Source organism: Phyllostomus hastatus, unplaced genomic scaffold (assembly GCF_019186645.2).
Source record: "Phyllostomus hastatus isolate PE091 unplaced genomic scaffold, TTU_PhHast_1.1 phas_contig_137, whole genome shotgun sequence".
In the NCBI taxonomy this organism is placed as follows: Eukaryota; Metazoa; Chordata; class Mammalia; order Chiroptera; family Phyllostomidae; genus Phyllostomus; species Phyllostomus hastatus.
This window is the reverse complement of record NW_025333583.1, coordinates 9206499-9225011: the sequence shown is the minus strand read 5'-3', so window position 1 is coordinate 9225011 and position 18513 is coordinate 9206499. Positions and strand designations below refer to the sequence as shown.

Sequence of the window (18513 nt, the reverse complement as noted above, 5' to 3'; positions counted from 1 at the left end):
CGCCCGCGCGAGAACCCAGCTGTCCTCTGTCCGCCGGGCCTGAGCGAGCCTTTTCAACAAAAAGGCCAGACAGTGTGACTCTGCTCACCCAGCCTTTCTTGTTTTAGAAAAGAGCATTTTTCATAAAATTTCGATTTATGTTAACATGTGGTGAGTGTGATATTGCTATAGGAGTGAACTGGTAAACACTCTTAAATGTTCCCGGTTTCCACTTGGGACATGGGAGATGTGGGAAGACAGTGCCCACGGGGACAGGGGCTCGCGACGATGTCTGAGCGTGATGGAGCCCGGAGCCGGTCCGGGGAGGCTGCCCACGGCCCACCGTTCACCGCCCACGGCCCACAGCCCACGGCCCTCGCCACGCCGGCCGAGCAGCGCTCTCAGCGCACGGCCACTCACGCCGACCTCCTGGCCGCCCCACTGGCAGCACTGCCAGCTCGATGGGGGACTAGGGTCGTGTAGCGAGAGCGTTTCAGATCGGCCAGGGTGCCCTGTGCTGCACCGGGCGGGCCCCAGTGGGTGCCACCCCCAACTTCCCAAACTGCAGAGGACTCGCCCAGGACCACCAGGCCGGAACTCGCCTGCAAACTAAGCCGACTCAGAGCCAGGTGGTGGGGACGAACTCCAGATGCTGCCACCTGAACCCTGGGGTCCAGCTGTGCCTGGACTTCTTGGTCCCGTGGGCCCACAAATTCCTCTTTTGTTTTCTTAAGCCAGTTCGAGCTGAGTTTCTGTGCTGGCGGGAAGAGTCCAGACGCACCCCTCGCGGTGACCAGAACAAGACCTGATGGTGGGAGGCTGCGGGGAGGACCCAGGGCGAGCCGTCAGCCCAGCAGGACGCCCCTAAAGCCACGTGGCCAGAGCCTGGGCGAGGCCAGGTTGGCCCCCCAGAGACCTGGCAGACCCCTTTCCAAAACAACGCAGCCAGACAACAGCGTGGTTTTTCTTCCACTTTATCATTTATAAAGCCATACAATGGGTCGCAAAGAAACATTGAAGCAGCTGTACAGGAGCGGGACAGCATCAGTGTACAATACATTCGTGTCCGGGGTAAGGAGCATACACCAGGGTTTATACAAGGTGGCGGAGGTTATAGGCACAAGGATAGAAAACAGAAGGTATATTTCCAACTATATAAATACAGTCAGGGGGTGGGAGGAGCTGGGTTATTGTTTTTCCGGCAGAGGGCTGGGAGGCAGGGGCGGAGTGGGGGTAGGGGTGGGGCAGGAGGAACTTCCCACGCTTGTTTCGAGTGGCAGGTCAGAGGGAGGAGGGGAGGAGTGGGGAAACACAGCATGCAGTCACAGGTGTGCTCCTCACACACACACACACACACACACACACAGACCACACACGGACACAGGAGAGTCTCGAACCGCTCGACACTGATCAGAAAACACACTGGGGACATCCCTCCACAATCACGCAGCGGCTAGAGGTCCTCCAACACTTCGATCGACCGTGCGAGGACAGCAGAGCCTCACCCCATCGGCAGCGCGGAGAGCCCCCCCCGTGGGCGCCCTGCAGGCCCCGCCTCCTGATTCCTTCCACGTGGGATGGCATTAAAGGTGACGTCCTCCTCTTGCCCACCTCCTGCAACCCAACCCCGCACTTCCCTAGAGATACAAGCAAAATGCGCACACACAGACACCCACACTTGCACGCACACGCACACACGTCCCGTGTTACCACCGGCCGGGGGCCTCCAGCCTGGGACCCCGGGGCCTGGCCCCGGGTGAGGACTGGCTCCAGGCCCCTGCCGCTGACCTCTCCAAGGACCCCGAGCGAGGGAGGCACGGGGGCAGGAGACTGCCTTTGGACAGGCCATCGGCCCGCTTGCTCCCCAGGTGGGAAGAAACACCGAAGGGCAGAGGCCCCGGGAGGTAGGGTGGCGGTGCACGTCCAGGGCACAGGTGCTGCTCCACCTGCAGACGCCTCCACACCCTGCCCGGCAGGAGCTGCCGGCCGGTCTCTGCTTGCGCCCTCGAGGGAGGGGCGGAAGGACGTCCTGGTCACCCCCCTCCTGGGAGCCCCTGGGCCGAAGGATCACACCTGTCCAGCCAGCTGCCTCCACTTATGGTCACACAGCCACCGAGCACCCTCTGCCCTGCCAGTGCCTGACGCGCCCAGGGAGTCCTCGGAACCCAGTGGAGGGGGAGGAATTCTGGAAGTCCACGCGCTTTAGGAGCCACTGCAGGAAAAGCTTCCATGAGAGCCCAGGTCAGAGGGCCTTTCCCAAACCTGCCCGGTCTGTCCCTCACACGCCTGGCTGGTAACACCACGGCCTCGGGGTAGGGGATTCCGGTCGCCCTTGGAGGTTGGTCAAACAGCTCACCTCCCCCTGCATTTCCCCTCTGGGGTCATCTCTCCATTGCTCCCATGCCCGGTGCTCCCCTCTTGCTCCACCTGGGAAGAGCCACACGGCCAACACTGGGCCAGGTCCGCCGTGGGGCCTGGCTGGACAGCGAGAAGCAGGCTGGGCCTGGAGCGGTCACCAGCTGACCAGGCGTCTCCCAGCGCCCCCCCTCCCCAGGCTATTTTCAAGACCAGACAGTACTCTCCTGGCCGACAGACAGACTCAACAATAAACGGCAAACATGTCGAGGAAGGGGGAAGAGAGAAAAGGATCGACATTTACAGGATACGAACAATAATTATTAAAAGTGCTTTCTCTTAAAGGACATCTTTGGCAAGAGTACACTGCAGTGCTGTGGGGGGGGTGTGCGTGTACATGTGCGTGGGTGCACGGCCTGACCGTGAGACGGAGGGGGGGAGTGGGGCTACAGCGTCTTCCCAGCCAGTGTCTGACCCGAGGGGCGGGGGCCGCTGTGGAGACGGGGGCGCCCTTCCCCACCATCCTTCTGCAAAGGCCAAACTCTGGGAAACCGACTCCCTCCAGAGGGACTCTGGGAAACTGACTCCCGCACAGGGAGTGTGTTGGTCAGCCTCCCAGCAGCCCCTGGGTCCTTGCTCAGGGGGTCACACTCGGCTCAGGCCTGAGTGGGGTGGGCTGGCCATGCCTGGGAGGTGGGCGGTGGTGGGCAGTGGGAAAGCTCGTGAGAAGGCGGACCCTGGGCCCGGGCACGCCCAACGGTCTAACACACCGGCCAGCCTCAGTGTGGAGAGGACACCCCCGGGGCTGTCCGGGGTAGGGAAGGGGTGGGGGGGGACACTGAGATATTTACAAAGGAAGGGGTGGAACACCTCCTAGCTGGGAAGAGAGCTGGGGCCCGTGGGGACTGAGCAGAGGGAAACCCCAGCCTCTGGCCCGAAGGCCTCGGAAGGAAGGGCACTTGGGAGGAACCTCAGCCGCCAAGCACAAGGTCTCAACTTCCGGGCAGCCAGGGGCCGCTGCCCGCCTCCTGCAGACACTCTCCTCTCCAACGCCCTGGAACAGTGTGTCCACACAGGCGCAGCTACTTGGAGGAGAAAGAATACAAAAGACACACACGTCACCGACACCCGCACACGCACCCCCGTGCCCCACTGGCTCACTCGCTCGCTCGCTCAAACCTCGCTCAAACCGCGGTGAGTGGGCTCATCTCGGGGCCTGATGGCCGAGGCCTGGGCCTGCCGGGAAATAAGGGGGCACAGGCGATGGAGCACGGGCCCCCCTCCCCGCCGAGCCCCAGGCAGAGCCCAGGGAAGGCCAAGGCAGGGCAAGGGGACCCCTGGTCGCCCCAAGGGCAAAGGCCTCGACATTTCAGGCTTCACTTACAAACAGGAAAGAGGGATGGGAACTGGTTTACGCCCAAGGAGGCAATAAAGCAATGTGGGAAAACAATAAATACTTCTTGTCAATTTACCTATTCTTTTTTTAACCTTTTCTTACATTTTATTAGCTTACAGGATCTGTCAGTACGTCTCATATATATATTATATATATTTATATATCAGTACAGTGCCTCTCTCTAGGGGACTCTCGGAGGCTTAAGGAGCCCCTCAAGCGTGGAGTCTCGGTGGATTTTCCTTCCATGTCAGCTTCGAGTCTTTGGGTGGAGGCTGGGGGTTTCGCCAGGGCCCAGAGGCGCTCTAGGCCCTTCGGCCTCACGCATGCCTTCTGCCCTCTGCTCACGGGCAGTTTGGCTCTGCCGGGGAGTCCAAGGCAGAAGGGGGAGGAGTAAGGCTCCAGTGATGTACACAGGCCACGTGGTGTACAGGCAGCAGCCCCCAGAGCTCTGCTGGGTCACCCTGGACAGCCCAGCAACAGTCAGAGCCCAGACACTCGCAGCGGCGAGGACAAGGACTGCAGGTGTCTCCCCTGGGCCTTGCTGGGCAGGGCTCCTGGAAGCAGGTCCCCCAGGATGAGCCCAACACAGGGACCCTGCAGGACAGAACAGGGCAGGGCAGGGCAGAGCAGGAAGGCTCAATCCCCAGCACCCAGAAAGACATCATGCAGGTAAAGCAAGTCTGAGTGAGATAAGGCTGGTGCGGGCGCAAAACCCAAGGATGGGCGGAGGGCTGGGAGCTGGCGGAGCGGCCTGACCACCTCCCTGCTGGGCCAAAGGATTCGGCAAAGACGCCTAGAGGTCAACAGCATCTGCAGCTGAGGGTCTCTCCCCCCACCAACCAAGGCCATGGAAACGCATGTCTCCACCTCCTCAAATCAACGTCCCGCCCCCTGGTGGAGGCAGAACGGGTGGCGCTGCAGGGTGGGCTGCCCCACTCCTGCTGGGTTCTCGGTCCAGGGAAAGGCACTCGGGACCGCTAGAGCACAGGTGCAGGGACCAAGGCAGAGCCTGTCACCCACACTCCTGGGTACCCCCGGGGAGAAGGCTGCCGTCCCCTCCCTGATGCCGTGCCGCGGCGGCTCGAACCTGCTTTGGACAGAATGCGTGTGTGCGCAAACACAAGGAACCTGGGCGAGTACACCTGTTTATAATTCTAGCAGAGAGGCAACTATAACTCCACGAGTGGGGATGCGGGTGCCGACATATACACAACCCCACATGCATCCCCCACGCAAACTATACATCGGAGGCAGAGCAGAGAGACCTTAGGTGCCCCAGGTCTGTGATACTTTCAAAAGCAAACATCCTGCCACTTGGTGCCCCACGCTGGCTCTTCTTAGTTTGGTAAGGTACCCTAGAGGTGGCCGGAAAAAGATGCTCTCGACTTGATTTCTCCTTGCAAAGCGGTTGGGCTAGAGGGACACTTCTCCACTTCTCCCCAAAGTGTGGACCCCCAAGGAGGTCGGTTCTGCCTCCCTGGAGGGGCTCCACCCCCTGGGAGGGGGAGGGGGCATCAGGTGGACCTGGTCAGTTTTGAAGGCTTCGGGGTTGCGCAGCGGCCATCCACCCACGGGAATCGAGTTCCCCTCCTCCATCCTTTTCTTTCTTTCTCTCCCTCTCCCCCCTCCCCTCCGCAATTCACTTCCCTCTCCCCACGTTGCACTTTCTTCTCTCCTTCTCCAAAATTGGCCCCAAGTCCTCCCTCTGGATTCAAAGGTGGTCAGGATTCATGGGTCCCCTCCCGCCATGCCCATCCCCACTGCCCTGGCCCCGGGCGTGGGGCGAGTTCATCTCTTCTGGCCGGCGCTCAGCATGACCTTGGAGACGAAGTTGACGATGGCAGAGGCAGGCTGGTTGGGGTCGAGCTCAGCAAAGAGGTGGCAGGCGTTGTCCGTGGTGCTGCCCTGCTTCCGGGCCACAAAGCCGAAGAGCCTGCAGGGGCAGGAGAGGGGTGACAGGTGTGAGGGGAGAGCCCCAGGCCACCCAGGTGAGCAAACTTATCTTCAGGTCAATCTCTGTCCCCCACGGCTCCACATCTCCTGGGCACGGGCACTGGGGGAGGGCGGGCGGGGGGACATAAGAGAGAACCCTCTCTCTCTTCCACTGACAAGAAAGTCAGGGGACACTAGAGATGACAGTGTCCCCTGTTTTGGGGTAGGCAGAAATTCCCCTCTGGGAGGAGGGGAGAAGCCCAGGGAAGGGGTCACTGCAGGCAACCGACAGGAGGACGAGACTGGACGGAAGGCAGAGATGAGACCCAAAATAAAATGGGGACATTCCTGGCTGAGCTTCTCTCAGTCCATCTCAGCCGCACCCCACCCCAAGTGTTCCTACACACGACATGTAAGCCCAGAGTAAAATGCCGTCTACCTGCCAAAGGGCTCGTCCTCCTCACACACCAGGAGGTGGTCAGGGAGACCAAAGGACAGGGGTCCCTACCCTCCCCGCACCACACACACACACACACTTCTCCTGGGCTCCAGGGAATGGGAGGGGGAGGGAGACCCCGCAGCTGTTCCCCCAGCCCCCACTCCCTGCACCAAGACTGGAGTGAGCTGGCATCCTCTCTGTGCAAAACAGAGTTAAAAATACAAGAGCAGAGAACAGAATGTGAGCTCAGGTCCCCTCCCTGCCCGCACGTTGCTAATTAGGGCGAGCCGGGGACATCAGGACAGCTGGAGATTCCGATGGAAACCCCTCGCCCTCGGGCTGGACCACAACAGCTAAAATTAGAAAAGTTTTGGGTCCAGCTTGCAGCCTGGACCCGTGTGCACACACACCAGGCTGCCTACAGCTGCTTCAGGGGCTGGGAACCACTGGGCCAGAGGTCTGGGGGAATGGTCCGCCCAAGAGCCCAAGACGTGGAAAAGCCTGGGTCCATGCCCCACCCCCAAGTCCCCTTTCCAGGCTTGCTGGGCTGCTCTGTGCGGTGGAGGGCGGGCGCCCAGGGCCCTGGGAGGGAGCGGCTCGGAGCTGCGGGCAGGATGGCACACCAGCCCCGGCCGCCAGGCTCTGCCGGGACGGCGAGTCCCCTGCCTCCCTCCCCTGGTGTCTAGTTCAGCTCCAAGGCCTCCAGGGCCAGTTCGGCAATAGCCAATTCCTTCTTCTGCTTAGGGAAGTGGATCCAAGCAAGAAACCTCAGCCCCCTAAGGCAGGGAGGAACACTGCTTAAACTCGGGGCCTCGGGCATCTCTGTGCCTCACCCTAGTCCCGCCCCCAGCCACTGAGCTGGGCTCTCCCAGGCCTGTGCCCTGCCCAGCGAGGCCAGGTCAGCGGGAAGCTCAGTGCAAGACCCGTTCATGAGTAAGGAGAATGATTTTCAGGCCTGGGACCAGCCCACTGCTGTCCCTGGCCCCTCTCCCCCAAACAAGGCTCAACAATCCATGAGCAGGAGCTTCTTCAAACACAAAGCTCTGGCCTCCCGGCTGGTGGCAGGGACATGGAGACCCATAAGGACCCCTGTGAGCCCAGGAGAAGGCTGAGCCAAGTGTGAGACAAGCTTTGAGATGGCTGGACACCTGGGTCCCCTCTCAGCCGGGCTGCTAACTCTTCACATGACCCGTGGCAAGTTGAGGTCTCCTCCATCCCACACACCCCTCTGGACACCCGCTGCTCGTCGCGCTGGCTGACTGCTGGTCGGTTCCATTCCCTCTTGACCGAGGTGGCCTCACTGGCCTGAACCTGCCCCTACTCCCCAGCCCCTAGCCCATCCCAAAGAGCACAGCCAGCCGGGGTGGGCGAGAGGCCACACTTACTTCGCGGGGGCTCCTCCCTCTGTCTTCATCCACCTGCGGAGAGAAAGACGGCACAGCGTGAACCACCCCACCTTCGCCCCAGAGCTCGGCCCTGGGCATGCCCGAACCCTCCGGAGGAAGGCGGAGCAGACTCCTACAGGTGGAAGCATTCAGGTAGAGAGAACTATGGCCCGCCTCCCAGGGAGCTTCCCCCCTCCCCTCGAGGTGGAGAGGAGACACGGATTCAAGGTCAAGGACAAGACAGAGGCTTCAAAAGCGGGCATTTGAGTTCCTGGGAGGGTCTCCAAATTTCCTGTGGGAAACACTCAAAAAGATGCCCAGGACAATTGCACTCCCTCAGACACAAGCAGATCTTCCAGTTGAACCAAAAATACACACACACACACACACACACACGGGCATGCACTCATGCGCACGCACATGCACACACACAGACTTCTGTGCTCCAGAGCTAGCTGGGAGGGAAGGTGCCTACAAGAGACTCACTTTCTCTCCTGTGGATCCAGGTCGCAGAAGGTGACAGTGTTGAGAGGGTAGTGTCGTCTGAAGAAGAGCCTGCGGCACAGACACCAGAGAAACAGAATGAGCGCCCAAGTGGCAGCTCAGGCCACCTTCCCGTCACCCGTGGCTGTCACAGGTCAGCACAGCCTGTCCCCTGTGACCAAGACAGCCTGAGCTGCTCCCACTGGGGACAGAAGCACTGCACGGGAACAGACAGACGTGCCATAGAAGCGCTTCTCACACGCTAGAGGTTAGGAAAAGAAGGGAGCAACTGGCACTGAGGAATGAGAAACGGGGAGACCGAGGAGGAGGAAGGAAAGGGGCGGGGGGACATGTGAGAGAGAACATGAGAGGAAGGGTTCCGCTGTAGAAGGCAGGTCCTTTCGCCAGTTGCATTTGCGGCTGTACACCCAACGGGGGCGTATTTGTAGGAAGGTGGGAAAATAGGCAGAGGGGCGGGCAGGTAAGTGGAGACAAATGGGGGAATGTAAACGGGGGGAGTACAGATGGGGGTCAATGGAGGCAGATGGCTGAGTCAGCTGGTGAGTGGGGGAGCAAGAGGATGGACGGACTGATGGAAGGGTGGGTGGCCGGGCAGATGGAGGACGGACGGGAGACGGATGGGTCCCAGGGATGAGTCGACTGGTAAGTGGGTAGGTCCGTGGAAGGACAGATGGGTCACAGAAGTGGGCAGAAGAGTCTTACTTCCTCTGGTTGTCGGTCAGCGTGATTCCCTGGGCAGAAACTTTGAAGTGCACGATGGTGGCAGCTGGCGTGGGGTCAGCAGCTAGGGTCTCGGAGATGGCTTTGGAGATGGCCTGTGGCCCCGTGAGTGACTCCATGTCCACGGAGTTGACAAAGAGCACGTTGCAGGCTGGAAGAAACCCACCCAAGGAGAAGTCGTGGAGGATGGGGCAGGCGGGGATGGTCCCCAGGCCCTCTCTTCAGGAAAAGGGTGGCAGAAAACTTCAGGCCAATCTCAGGCCAAAGCATCTGCACCCAGAAATGCGGCATGCCCACCCAGGGACAGCTGGGTCTGAGAGTGAGGTCCAGCCTGCACCTGCAGGAGGCAGCGGCAGGGCAGAAAGGAGGACAGGCCTGGCCAGGGATCTGGTCTGCAGTGGCCACTCACCTGCCCCTTGCTTCAGCAGGTCACTGGTTGAGTTGGCAGCGCCCGAGCTATTTTTCGATTCATCTGTAGGGTCTGAGACAAAAATTTAATTCAGCTAGCAATTAAGACTCTAGAACTGGAAGGAAGCCCGTGTCTGGCTGAGCCCAAAGCAAGCTTTGAAAATAATGTGTGCAATGGATACGGCTTCTCCTATCAGGCCCTGGCCGTCGGTACGCGTGTGTCCGGTTGGAATGTTCTGTAATTGCTCCCTGGCTGAGAGCTCTGGAGTCCGGCAGAGCTGGGTGCAGACCCTCAGCCCGGCACGCGCTGTCTGTCTACAGAGGGACGCCGTGGTGCAAGGCGAGTGCCCTCGGGTTCCTGAGATGCCCCATGTGCAGTGTTGGCCCAGGGCTTGGCACACAGCGTACCTTCCAGGGGCAGCTGGTGGCGCTCTTCTGCACTGGTGTCTGTGTGCATCAATACATGCCCTCATTCATTAAACCGATAATGTGGCACAATTATAATTTCAACATTAAAAAGAACTGAGCATGGTTTGCACCTGCATTTTCCAGACTTGGGTGTGCAGGCTTGTTAAAACGAAGACTGCTGGGCCCCACCCCAGAGAGCCTGATCAGGTGGAATCGGACTGATCAGGTGGAGCTGGAGAATATTTACGTTGTTACCGAGCTCCTGGAGGCGCTGATGCTGCTGGTCTCGGGATCATACTTAGAGATCTACTAGTTTATACAATGTAAATATCAATTTTATCATTGCTGAATTACTTTGGTAAATTCTGTAGAAATATAATTTAATTAGTGTCTAAATTGTACGGTTATTAATGCTATTTAAGCTGTATTTGAACTTTTAAGCTAATAACAGCAGTCAATTATCATTAATAATTCAATGAATTGAACTGGATACATAGAAACTATGGAATAATATTGGAGGTTTTCTGCGTGGGCAAAACACCAGAAGGAGAGAGAGAGAGAGAGAGAGAGAGAGAGGAGGAAGTTGTCCCAAGGGAACTTCTGAATGTCCTGTTATTGAACACAGAGGGTAAGGAGAAGGCGCCTCACTCAGCTCCCAGTTTCTAGACCTCAAGTTCACGGCCAAGCAAATCCCCTGGTGTGGGCCCTGTGTACTTGGGGGCTGGGGAACAGAAGCCTCTGCTGTAATGGAAGCTATTCCGTGAAGAGCTCTGGGGTCCACCTGTCATCCTCCAAGGCTGGGACACCTCGGAGAGAAGCTGAAGTCTCCTTCGTCCCCGTGTCTCATTCGGGTTCTCGTCCTCTGTGTCCTGTGGCTCTTGAGCTCCATTCACACTTCCCACAATCAAACGAGGGCTTGCTCTTCCCTATCAGCTCAATGTCTCCTCGGTCAGGGGCCATCCTGGCAGCCACCCACACTAGAAACTCGAGGGATATCTGACCACCCCTTTCCTTCCCACGCCAGGCAGGGCCCGGCCCCCTCTCCTCTAAGAGATCCCTCCCGTGCGCTCTCTCCTCTCCATTCAGACCACCTTCTCGTGGTGGACCCTCCCAGGATCGAACGCTGCCCTTCCCTCCCCCTCCCCCTCCCCCACCCTTCGGCCCTGCCCACCGACCCCCATCTCGTCCTCTGCACACGGTCCTCCCCACAACTGTCTCTGACTTCCAGAGCCTCTTCTGGGATAAGGCTTATTCTGAGAATCCAACCTGAATTTCTTTGAGGCTCCGGAGAATTTTCCAGAACAATCTGGCAAGTCAATTATGTATGTTCCCAGAGTTAAGCTTTTTAATAAACTTTTCCTTCTCTTTTTAATAGGAAAAGGAGAGTGGTTTCAAGTTTCCCCAGATTGGCAAAAGGACCCCTATCCTTCCCCCTCCCCCCGGCCCAAGTGCTGGAGCACTGGCAGGGCTGAGACACGACGGAGGCCAACCCGAGGGTGCGCTGGAGGGGGAGGAGTGTCAGGTTCCTACCTCGGTTTGGAATGACCAGCTTACAGGGCAGAGCCAATGGGATGATGGAGTGCTGGTAGACCAGGGCAGAGAGAGACCCTGCAGCGGGGGAGACAGCATGTCAGGGGCGGCGTTGCTGCAAGTGGGCTGGGGCGCTGAGGAAGCCCACCCATGCCAGCTTGCTAGCCCCGGTCTTCAGCGTCTTCCTTCTTCTCCCGCATCCCACCAACAAAACTGAAAACCCGCTCCCTCTTTGTTAGTTAGCAAGACCCAAGGGAGAAGATTCCAAAGGTTCAGCCTACTAGTCATAGGTTACCCAGCAGCTTTCCTTTCTAAAAAGTTACTCCCAGCATCTCTCCCAAGCCCCGCCAACTGCTGGCACCCCTCTCAGGACAGTGGGTTCAAATCTCAGCTGGGTCACTTATTAGCTATGTGTTTTGGAGTAAGCCTGACTTCTGTGAACCTCCACTTCCTCCTCTGTAAAATGGGACAACAGCACCTGCCAGGCAGGACTGTCATGAGACCAGAAGTAATAGAAGGGACCTAGACAGTGACATTCACAATGGGAGGTGGTCGATAAGGTCGTTACAGCTGTTAATCAGATTACAATGGTAACAAGCCTCAGTGGGGTATGGGGTAGAACACAGAGAGGATTCTGGCAGGGTGAAGAGGCCACAGCCACCATTCACTCCTCTGCTGTGTCTACAGCAAGGGGGCCTGGCAGAGCCTGGGGCAGGGGAACCTGGGACAGGCCTGAGACCCTGCAGTCCGACCGTGGAGAGAGAGAATCAGGGGGCATCTCACCGAAGTTTGGCTCATTGGGGCACCCCTTGAGCTTGACCCCCCTGGGGCCGGTCTCTATCAGGAAATGTCTCACCAGCTCATGGGTCATGTCCCCTGGGGTGAAAAGAAAGAAAGAAAGATTGGTCACTTCTCACGGTGTCCGCCCACCACCTCCGACACCGCTTCATAACCTCGCCCGCGGGCAGGGCTCTGACGGGAGGAAGCGCCGCACAGACAGTGCGGCCAGAACCCGGGGATGGGGAGACCGCGACTCTTCCCACCCCTCCAGGAAATGCAACCACGACAACCACAGAGTCCCAACAACCCGGCCTCCCCATTCTCCCGCCCCCGCCATCACCAAGCCCAGGACTCCCTCTGCTGATGAGTCTGATCAGCAGGAATGAGATCCCGTGGGAATCAGAGACCCGCCAAGCGCCCAGGCCCTTCTGGCACCTCGGGGTGCAGAGAGACCGTCCCCATCACCTAGTCCTGAGGCCCAGCTCAGAGAGACAGTGTTACCCTTTTTGTTCTGCTGCACGATGGTCGGAGGGGGAGAAGACACCTTCATGGCCAGCCCGTAGGCCCCTCGGAAGGAGTGGCTGTCACGGATGATGAAGGCCCCCGGCTCCTGGTCCTTCAGGAGTGCGATGGCTGGAAGGGGAGGGGGAGGAGAGAAGAGGAAATAAGGAGGTGATGGCGCTGGCTCTCCCGAAGTCTCACCCGGCCTCTTGAACCTCATTCTTTCTTAGGTGGCAGGAGATGCTTTAAAGCGAGAACTCCAGCACTCCGGGGTCTTTCTACACTAGGGTCGGCCACCTTTCGCTGTGAGTAGCCAGATGCAAGCACATCAGGCTTTGCAGGTCAAGTAGTCTCTACTGCAACGACTCAGCTCAGCCGACTCAACACTCAACGACTCAACAAGCAGCCACAGACAGCACGTCCACGAGTCGCTGTGGTTGTGCGCGATGGCACTATAGTTACAACATGGACGGCAGTCTGAGGTGACCGGGGGCGGTGGTCACCGGCACCCTGTCCTGTCTCCACACAGGCTTTCCCTGGGGGCCTCAGGTGGTCTCATCCCCACCCCCATAATCCCAAGTCTGTTTTCTCCATAAAGTGTACAACAACCTCCCACATCACGCTGCTGGGGAGGTGAAGTTTCCTATGATCTCGGCCAGGCTTTTACTTTGCCCAGGAAACCAAGACTCCGCTGGTTTTAAGGATCCTTCAAAGGAATGTCTACACTCTCTGCTCTGCCCCGCCCCTGCCCCCCACCACGGGGACTGCTCTCCTGCCCGACCTTGATCCCAGCCCCTCTCCGTGACCTTGATCCCAGCCCCTCTCCATGACCTTGATCCCAGCCCCTCTCCGTGACCACCACCCGCTGCTTCAGAACGAAGGAGTCTACTTAAATTTCTTGCCCAGGGAAGGCCCGGTGGGCAGTGGCCAGTTGTGACCTCGGACACACCCCAGGGCCCCCCAGCACTCACCCTGCTCTCTGGAGATCTCGGGCTTGTACCAATACTTGGAAGTGTCCTGGACAAATTTCACTTTAGCCCGGGTCTCAGGGCTGTTGTCTAAAGTAGGAGAAAAAAAAAAGCGTTATGGGTTAAATTATGTTCCTCCACCCCAGAGAAATGCGGGGGTTCTCACCCCCAGTACCTGTGAACGTGACCTTATTTGGAAATGGAGTCTTTGCAGATGTGATCTAATTAAGATGAGGTCATGCAGGATTAGAATGGGCCCCAATCCAGTACGACCAGTGTCCTTATAAGAGAAGGAAAAGAGACAGGGAGAACAAGGAGGGCGCGTCACGTGAACTTGGAGGCGAAGATCGGAGAGACGCGTCTACAGCCAAGAGACACCGAGCGCTGCCAACGAGAGGCTGGGAAAAGGGCTTGGAAGAGACGCCCCCTCGGAGCCTCCGGAAGGAACCCACTCTGCCAGCACCTTGATCTGGGACTTCCGGCCTCCACTACCGTGAAAGGAGAAATTCTGCTGTCTTCAGCCGCCAGGTTTGTGGCACTTTGTTATGCTGTCCTAGGAAACTACCCCAGAAAGTTAGTGTCCTCCAACCTCCTCGGAGCATGGCTAAAAGGGACCTCGAGCAGCTCTGTCCTCCTGTCTGTCGGCCGCCAGCCACGGCATGGCACAGGGCTGCTCCCCGTCCAAGGGCCGGCGCTGCGTCCTCACTGAGAGCCGACAAAAGCCCTGGCCCAGCCCAGCTCCCTCCTGCTCCCTCCTGCTCTGGAAGGTTCAGACCAAACCCGTCCTGCAGCTGCTCCCGCAGGCAAAGACACCCCGCCTCTAGCCCCTTCCTCCCAACCTGATCAGAACGACCTTGAGGACCAGGACAGAAAGACGCAGCTTGTCCCACGTCCCCGCAACCACCTCCTCACTCCCCACCTGGAAATCCTGCCTTCCGGATCACACAGGGCAAAAAGGTCACTCCTGCTCTGGGACCGGGAGGGGAGGCTTGGCCTAGAATCCGGAAGCCGACCCCTGGGTGTCACCTACCCTACTTCTCCGGCACACGCTCTGCCCCACCAGACCCTCTGCAGACCTGGGATGATTCCACTGAACATGAGGTTCTAGAAGGACCTCTGAGAGTATCTGGTCCAACCCCTTAACTTTACACATGAGGACAGTGAGGTTCAGAGAAGGGGGTCACCCCATAGGGTGAGCCTTTCTATGGCTAATTGAATGGCCTCTGGAAGACATGCCCGGGCGAGAAGACGCAGCACCCAGTATGGCTGCACCACACCTTCCTGGCTAGGCATCAGGATGGGTGCCCCTCGCTCCCTAACCTCTTCCTTCACCCTTTGGCGCAACAGAAAACAAAGAGGAGAAGAGGAATGTTCCAGTTGCGCTTGTTTCCTCTCCTTTCCTGCGAGAGGCGGGAGCGGAGGGAGCCTGCACTGACAATGCTGTAAAGCTCAGAGCACCCAGACCGGACAGGGGTGGTCGGGTTGTGTGTCCAGGACTCAGTCCGTGTCAACATGGCACTTAAACTCTGCTGGGCTTCTGGGGTCCATCCCCGGAGGACAACAAGGGGCCAGGCCAGCTCCTTTCCTGGGCAGCCGTGCACCGAGGAGGGCGCCTGGGCTGGGCTGGGCGGCTGGGCCGTGCGACTGCGCAGGCTGCCGCCCTCTGCTCTGAAGGCCCGGCCCCACGGATGCCGGGCCCATCTAATGAGCTGTCAGAGGCGGCTGCAGCCTCATGTGCCTTCCTGTGTTGACTCCCGTGGCTATTTTAAGCAGGGGAGATGGTGGGAAACAGGAAATGTCCCAACTACTAGAAACTGTGCATCCTCTGAAGAGAGGGGCTGGGAACCAGATGTCTCTGGTGGGCAGCAGGAAGCAGGGACGCGCAGGGTCGCCGTCAGTGTCCCGGCTCGGCCGGACCTGCTGGCGACACACTGAGAATCTGGGCAGCGGGGACCCATTCCAGGCTGCCCGGGACTTGCTCAATCTTCCTAGAATGCCTCACAGCACCCCCACCCCCAGGGCCCCTCCGCACACAGGCAGGTTCCAGGTCTGGATGAGAAGCTGCCGATCAGCAGAGGCCTTGACCTTCGTGTTTGGATAAGGAGCCCTCAGAGTGGACGCAAAGAGGCCAAGTTCTGCTGATGAGTGAAGAATTCAGTGTGTAAACCTGCAAGGGCCTCTGTGAAGCCGAGCGGGTAGAAACTAGACTCCGGTGAAATGCCCAACCCCTGGCCTTGGCCCCTATCACATCTGGCGGCCAGACCCGTGCGCTGTGTGCGCACAGTGGGGATCAAAAGGTGAGAACAAAGGGCTGGCGAAGGAATGGAGGCCCCAGGTTTGGAAGGCAGATCGTCACAGTTACGCTACAGCACCCTACCCCTCAAGCTAGGGAGATGCGATAAAACAACTCCCATCATGCTTTAAGAGCACTAGTTTGGGGGTAGCAGGGGCCTGGATCGTCAGCCTGGCTCTGCCATTTATGAACTGTCTGGCCCTGGACAAATGGCTGAGCCCTCTGAGCCTGCCTCCTCGTGGACGGCGGGGAGATCGAATGAGACACGATGCACCTCCAAGCCTGGCACACAGCACGTGCTCACCAAGTGGTGGTGGCTGCGATCCCCGGAACACTCACGCCGTCATTATTGTTACACTCCCCGTCAGCAGCAGCAGCAGCACCCACAGCCGCCACCACCACCGTCGCACGCTTACGCTGAGGACGCCTCCAGCTCCCCGTATGCACACGAGGCGTCTGAGGCCCACGTGCCAGCCAGCCAGCCACCCACAGTCGTCTGCCCAGAGGATGCCCAGGACAGAGAGCAGGACGGGGGCCCTGGCTGGCGGGCTGCACCTGACAGCGGGAGACACGGCGTGAAGAGGAGGCCCACCTGGCATGGAGTACTTGGAGAAGTCGGGCAGAGTGTGTGAGAAGGAGACGGTGCTGCCGCCACTGGGGCTGGACATGCCACTGGTGACGGGCGAGGAGGATGCCTTCCCGTTGACGGTGGCATAGTTGGGGAGGCTGCCCGCTCGGTCTCCCATGGACATCCTCCACTTCTCGGGCAAGGCCGGTGTCGGGCTCCCTTGCCGGAAGGCTGCTGAATCCGGCGAGGGGGAGGTGGTGGGGCTGCTCAGGCCAGGGTAGTAGGCAGGGGACACCGGGAAGGAGGGTGTGGAAGGAGCCTGGTAGCCCGAGGCGCTGCTCTGCCGGGACAGCGTCGGTCTCCGGTCCTCGGGGGTGGAGTAGCCGCCGTAGGCCACGTGCCGGTCCAAGCTGGGGCTGCCAGGAACCACAGATCCGGGCCCTCCGAGGTGACGGCCCAGGCTGGGGCTTCCAGGGCTGGCTATTGTGTTGCTGTGGAGATTGGAGGCCAAGGTGCCCTGGTGGGCTCCAGGGTGCCGGCCCAGGCTGGGGCTCCCTGGAGTGGTGGCCACGCTGCCATGGAGGCCTGAAACCTGATGGGCCCCAGGGTGCCGGCCCAGGCTGGGGCTTCCTGGAGTGGTCGCCGCACTGCTCTGGGGACTAGAGGCGGCGTTACCATGGAAACCAGTTCCTGGCGGGCCCATCACCTGGCGGTGGCTCATACCAGGGCTGCTGGGGGCAGCCATGCCTGGGTTGACAGCCCGGCGGCCAAAGCCGGGACTGGGAGGAGTGTTGGTGCCCACTGTCCTGTGGCGCGCCTGCGGGCTCCCGGGTACCGTGTGCACAGCGGCTACATTGAACTGAGACCGGGCCTGGCTGTCTGGGGAGCTGAACGGCTGGAGCGAGGGGTCGGGGCTGCTGTAGCTGCCGCCCACCGTTGGAAGAGGAGAAGAACTCTGGTAGCTTCTCTGAGCCGAAGGGCTGGGCTGGCCCAGGCTGCCGGAGCGGAAGCCGGAATCCAGCAGAGGCTGGGTGGGTGTCCGGGGGCCCTGGTCACTGCTCTCCCCTGATGGGAAACTGCCCACCGAAGTGCTAGAGAGAGAAAGGGCAGACCGTGTCAGCAAATGGTTTTAATGAAGAACAGGCTTTCGGTGAACACTCAGACCTCCCTCCCACCACGAGCAACAACAGTACGCTCCGCTCGCATGCACGGGAATATCAAGGTTTTTACGTCACCCCGTGGAACCGTCCGAAGAAGAAGCTGAGGCCCAGATGGGTTAACAATGGGATGGCGATCCCATGGCTCATAAACGACCAACCAGGGTTTCGGGTCTGGCTGTGCCTGCTCCCAAAGCACATGCTTCCCCTGCTGTACTACTCTGGCTCCACCCGTCCAAGTGAGGAGCTCCCTTTCACTGAAACTGAAGACGCCTGAATCCGATGAACAAAATAAGTGAACAAACCAAGTAGATGCAGAGGACAAACTGACCGCTGCCAGAGGGGAGCGGGCTGGGGGGCCTAGGTGAAAAAGGCGGAGGGATGAAGGAATAAAAACTCACAGACACAGACAACAGTGTGCTGATCCCAGAGAGGAAGCGGGGCTGGGGGAGGTAGAGGAGGGTGCAGGGCGATAAATGGAGATGGAAGGAGACCTGACTTGGGGTGGTGGACACACAACACAGTACACAGATGATGTGTTACAGAACTGAACACCCGAAACCTATATAAGTAACCAATGTCACCCCAATAAATTCAATAAAATAGAAAGAAAGACACTGAAGGTGGCTGTCCTCTCATCAACTCTAGGATCCCTGAACCCTGGAGCGGGGCTCGAACCACCTGGGTCCTGTTTGTCCTGGAAGCATCCCCACCTTGATTCAGTTTCCCCAGGTGTGCCACCCTTATCTTTAAATGTGGAGAGTGTTAGAACTGGGCTTTCATTCCCGGGTTGCTCTAGAAAGCAAAGACAAGGAAGTCTCATAGGGGATCTCAGCTCATTATAAAGTCTGCTTTCCAGCCATCGGACCTGGCTACTAATGGAGCAAGCTGCCTTGCATAGTAATGAGACTCCCATCACTAGGAGCATTTAAGCAGAGGCTGGCTGATCTCTTGACCTGAATGCTGTGAAGGGACTATCCTCCAATGGAAGGTTAGATTAGATGAGCTCGGAAGTCAAACCCAATTCTAAGACTGGGGAAACTCAGTTCAGAGGAGACTGTACGTGGGGGGATAACCAAAATCAGCGGTTCTGCTCTGAAGTTAAGTACAAGTCCACAGAGAAGTGTAACGCAATGGCCTGTGAGTTGGGAAACCTGGATTCTGCTGTTAGTGTTCCCATGTGCAACAAA

At 58.8% G+C, this 18513-nt stretch overlaps 1 protein-coding gene across 13 annotated transcripts in view; it reads right to left on the bottom strand.

Moving 5' to 3' along the window:
* Window positions 1–937: 937 nt before the first annotated feature.
* TNS1 (tensin 1) overlaps window positions 938–18513 on the bottom strand; it is a 172482-nt gene continuing 154906 nt past the window's right edge. For all 13 annotated transcript variants that reach the window (XM_045852543.1, XM_045852569.1, XM_045852561.1 and 10 more), the window contains 10 exons: window positions 16191–17257; window positions 13309–13395; window positions 12338–12469; window positions 11840–11932; window positions 11057–11134; window positions 9120–9191; window positions 8693–8861; window positions 7973–8041; window positions 7487–7519; window positions 938–5663 (listed from right to left, as the gene is read on the bottom strand). In XM_045852543.1, coding sequence (XP_045708499.1) covers window positions 5519–5663; window positions 7487–7519; window positions 7973–8041; window positions 8693–8861; window positions 9120–9191; window positions 11057–11134; window positions 11840–11932; window positions 12338–12469; window positions 13309–13395; window positions 16191–17257 — 1945 coding nt within the window. In that variant the 3' untranslated portion in view covers window positions 938–5518. The remainder of the gene's footprint in view (window positions 5664–7486; window positions 7520–7972; window positions 8042–8692; window positions 8862–9119; window positions 9192–11056; window positions 11135–11839; window positions 11933–12337; window positions 12470–13308; window positions 13396–16190; window positions 17258–18513) is intronic.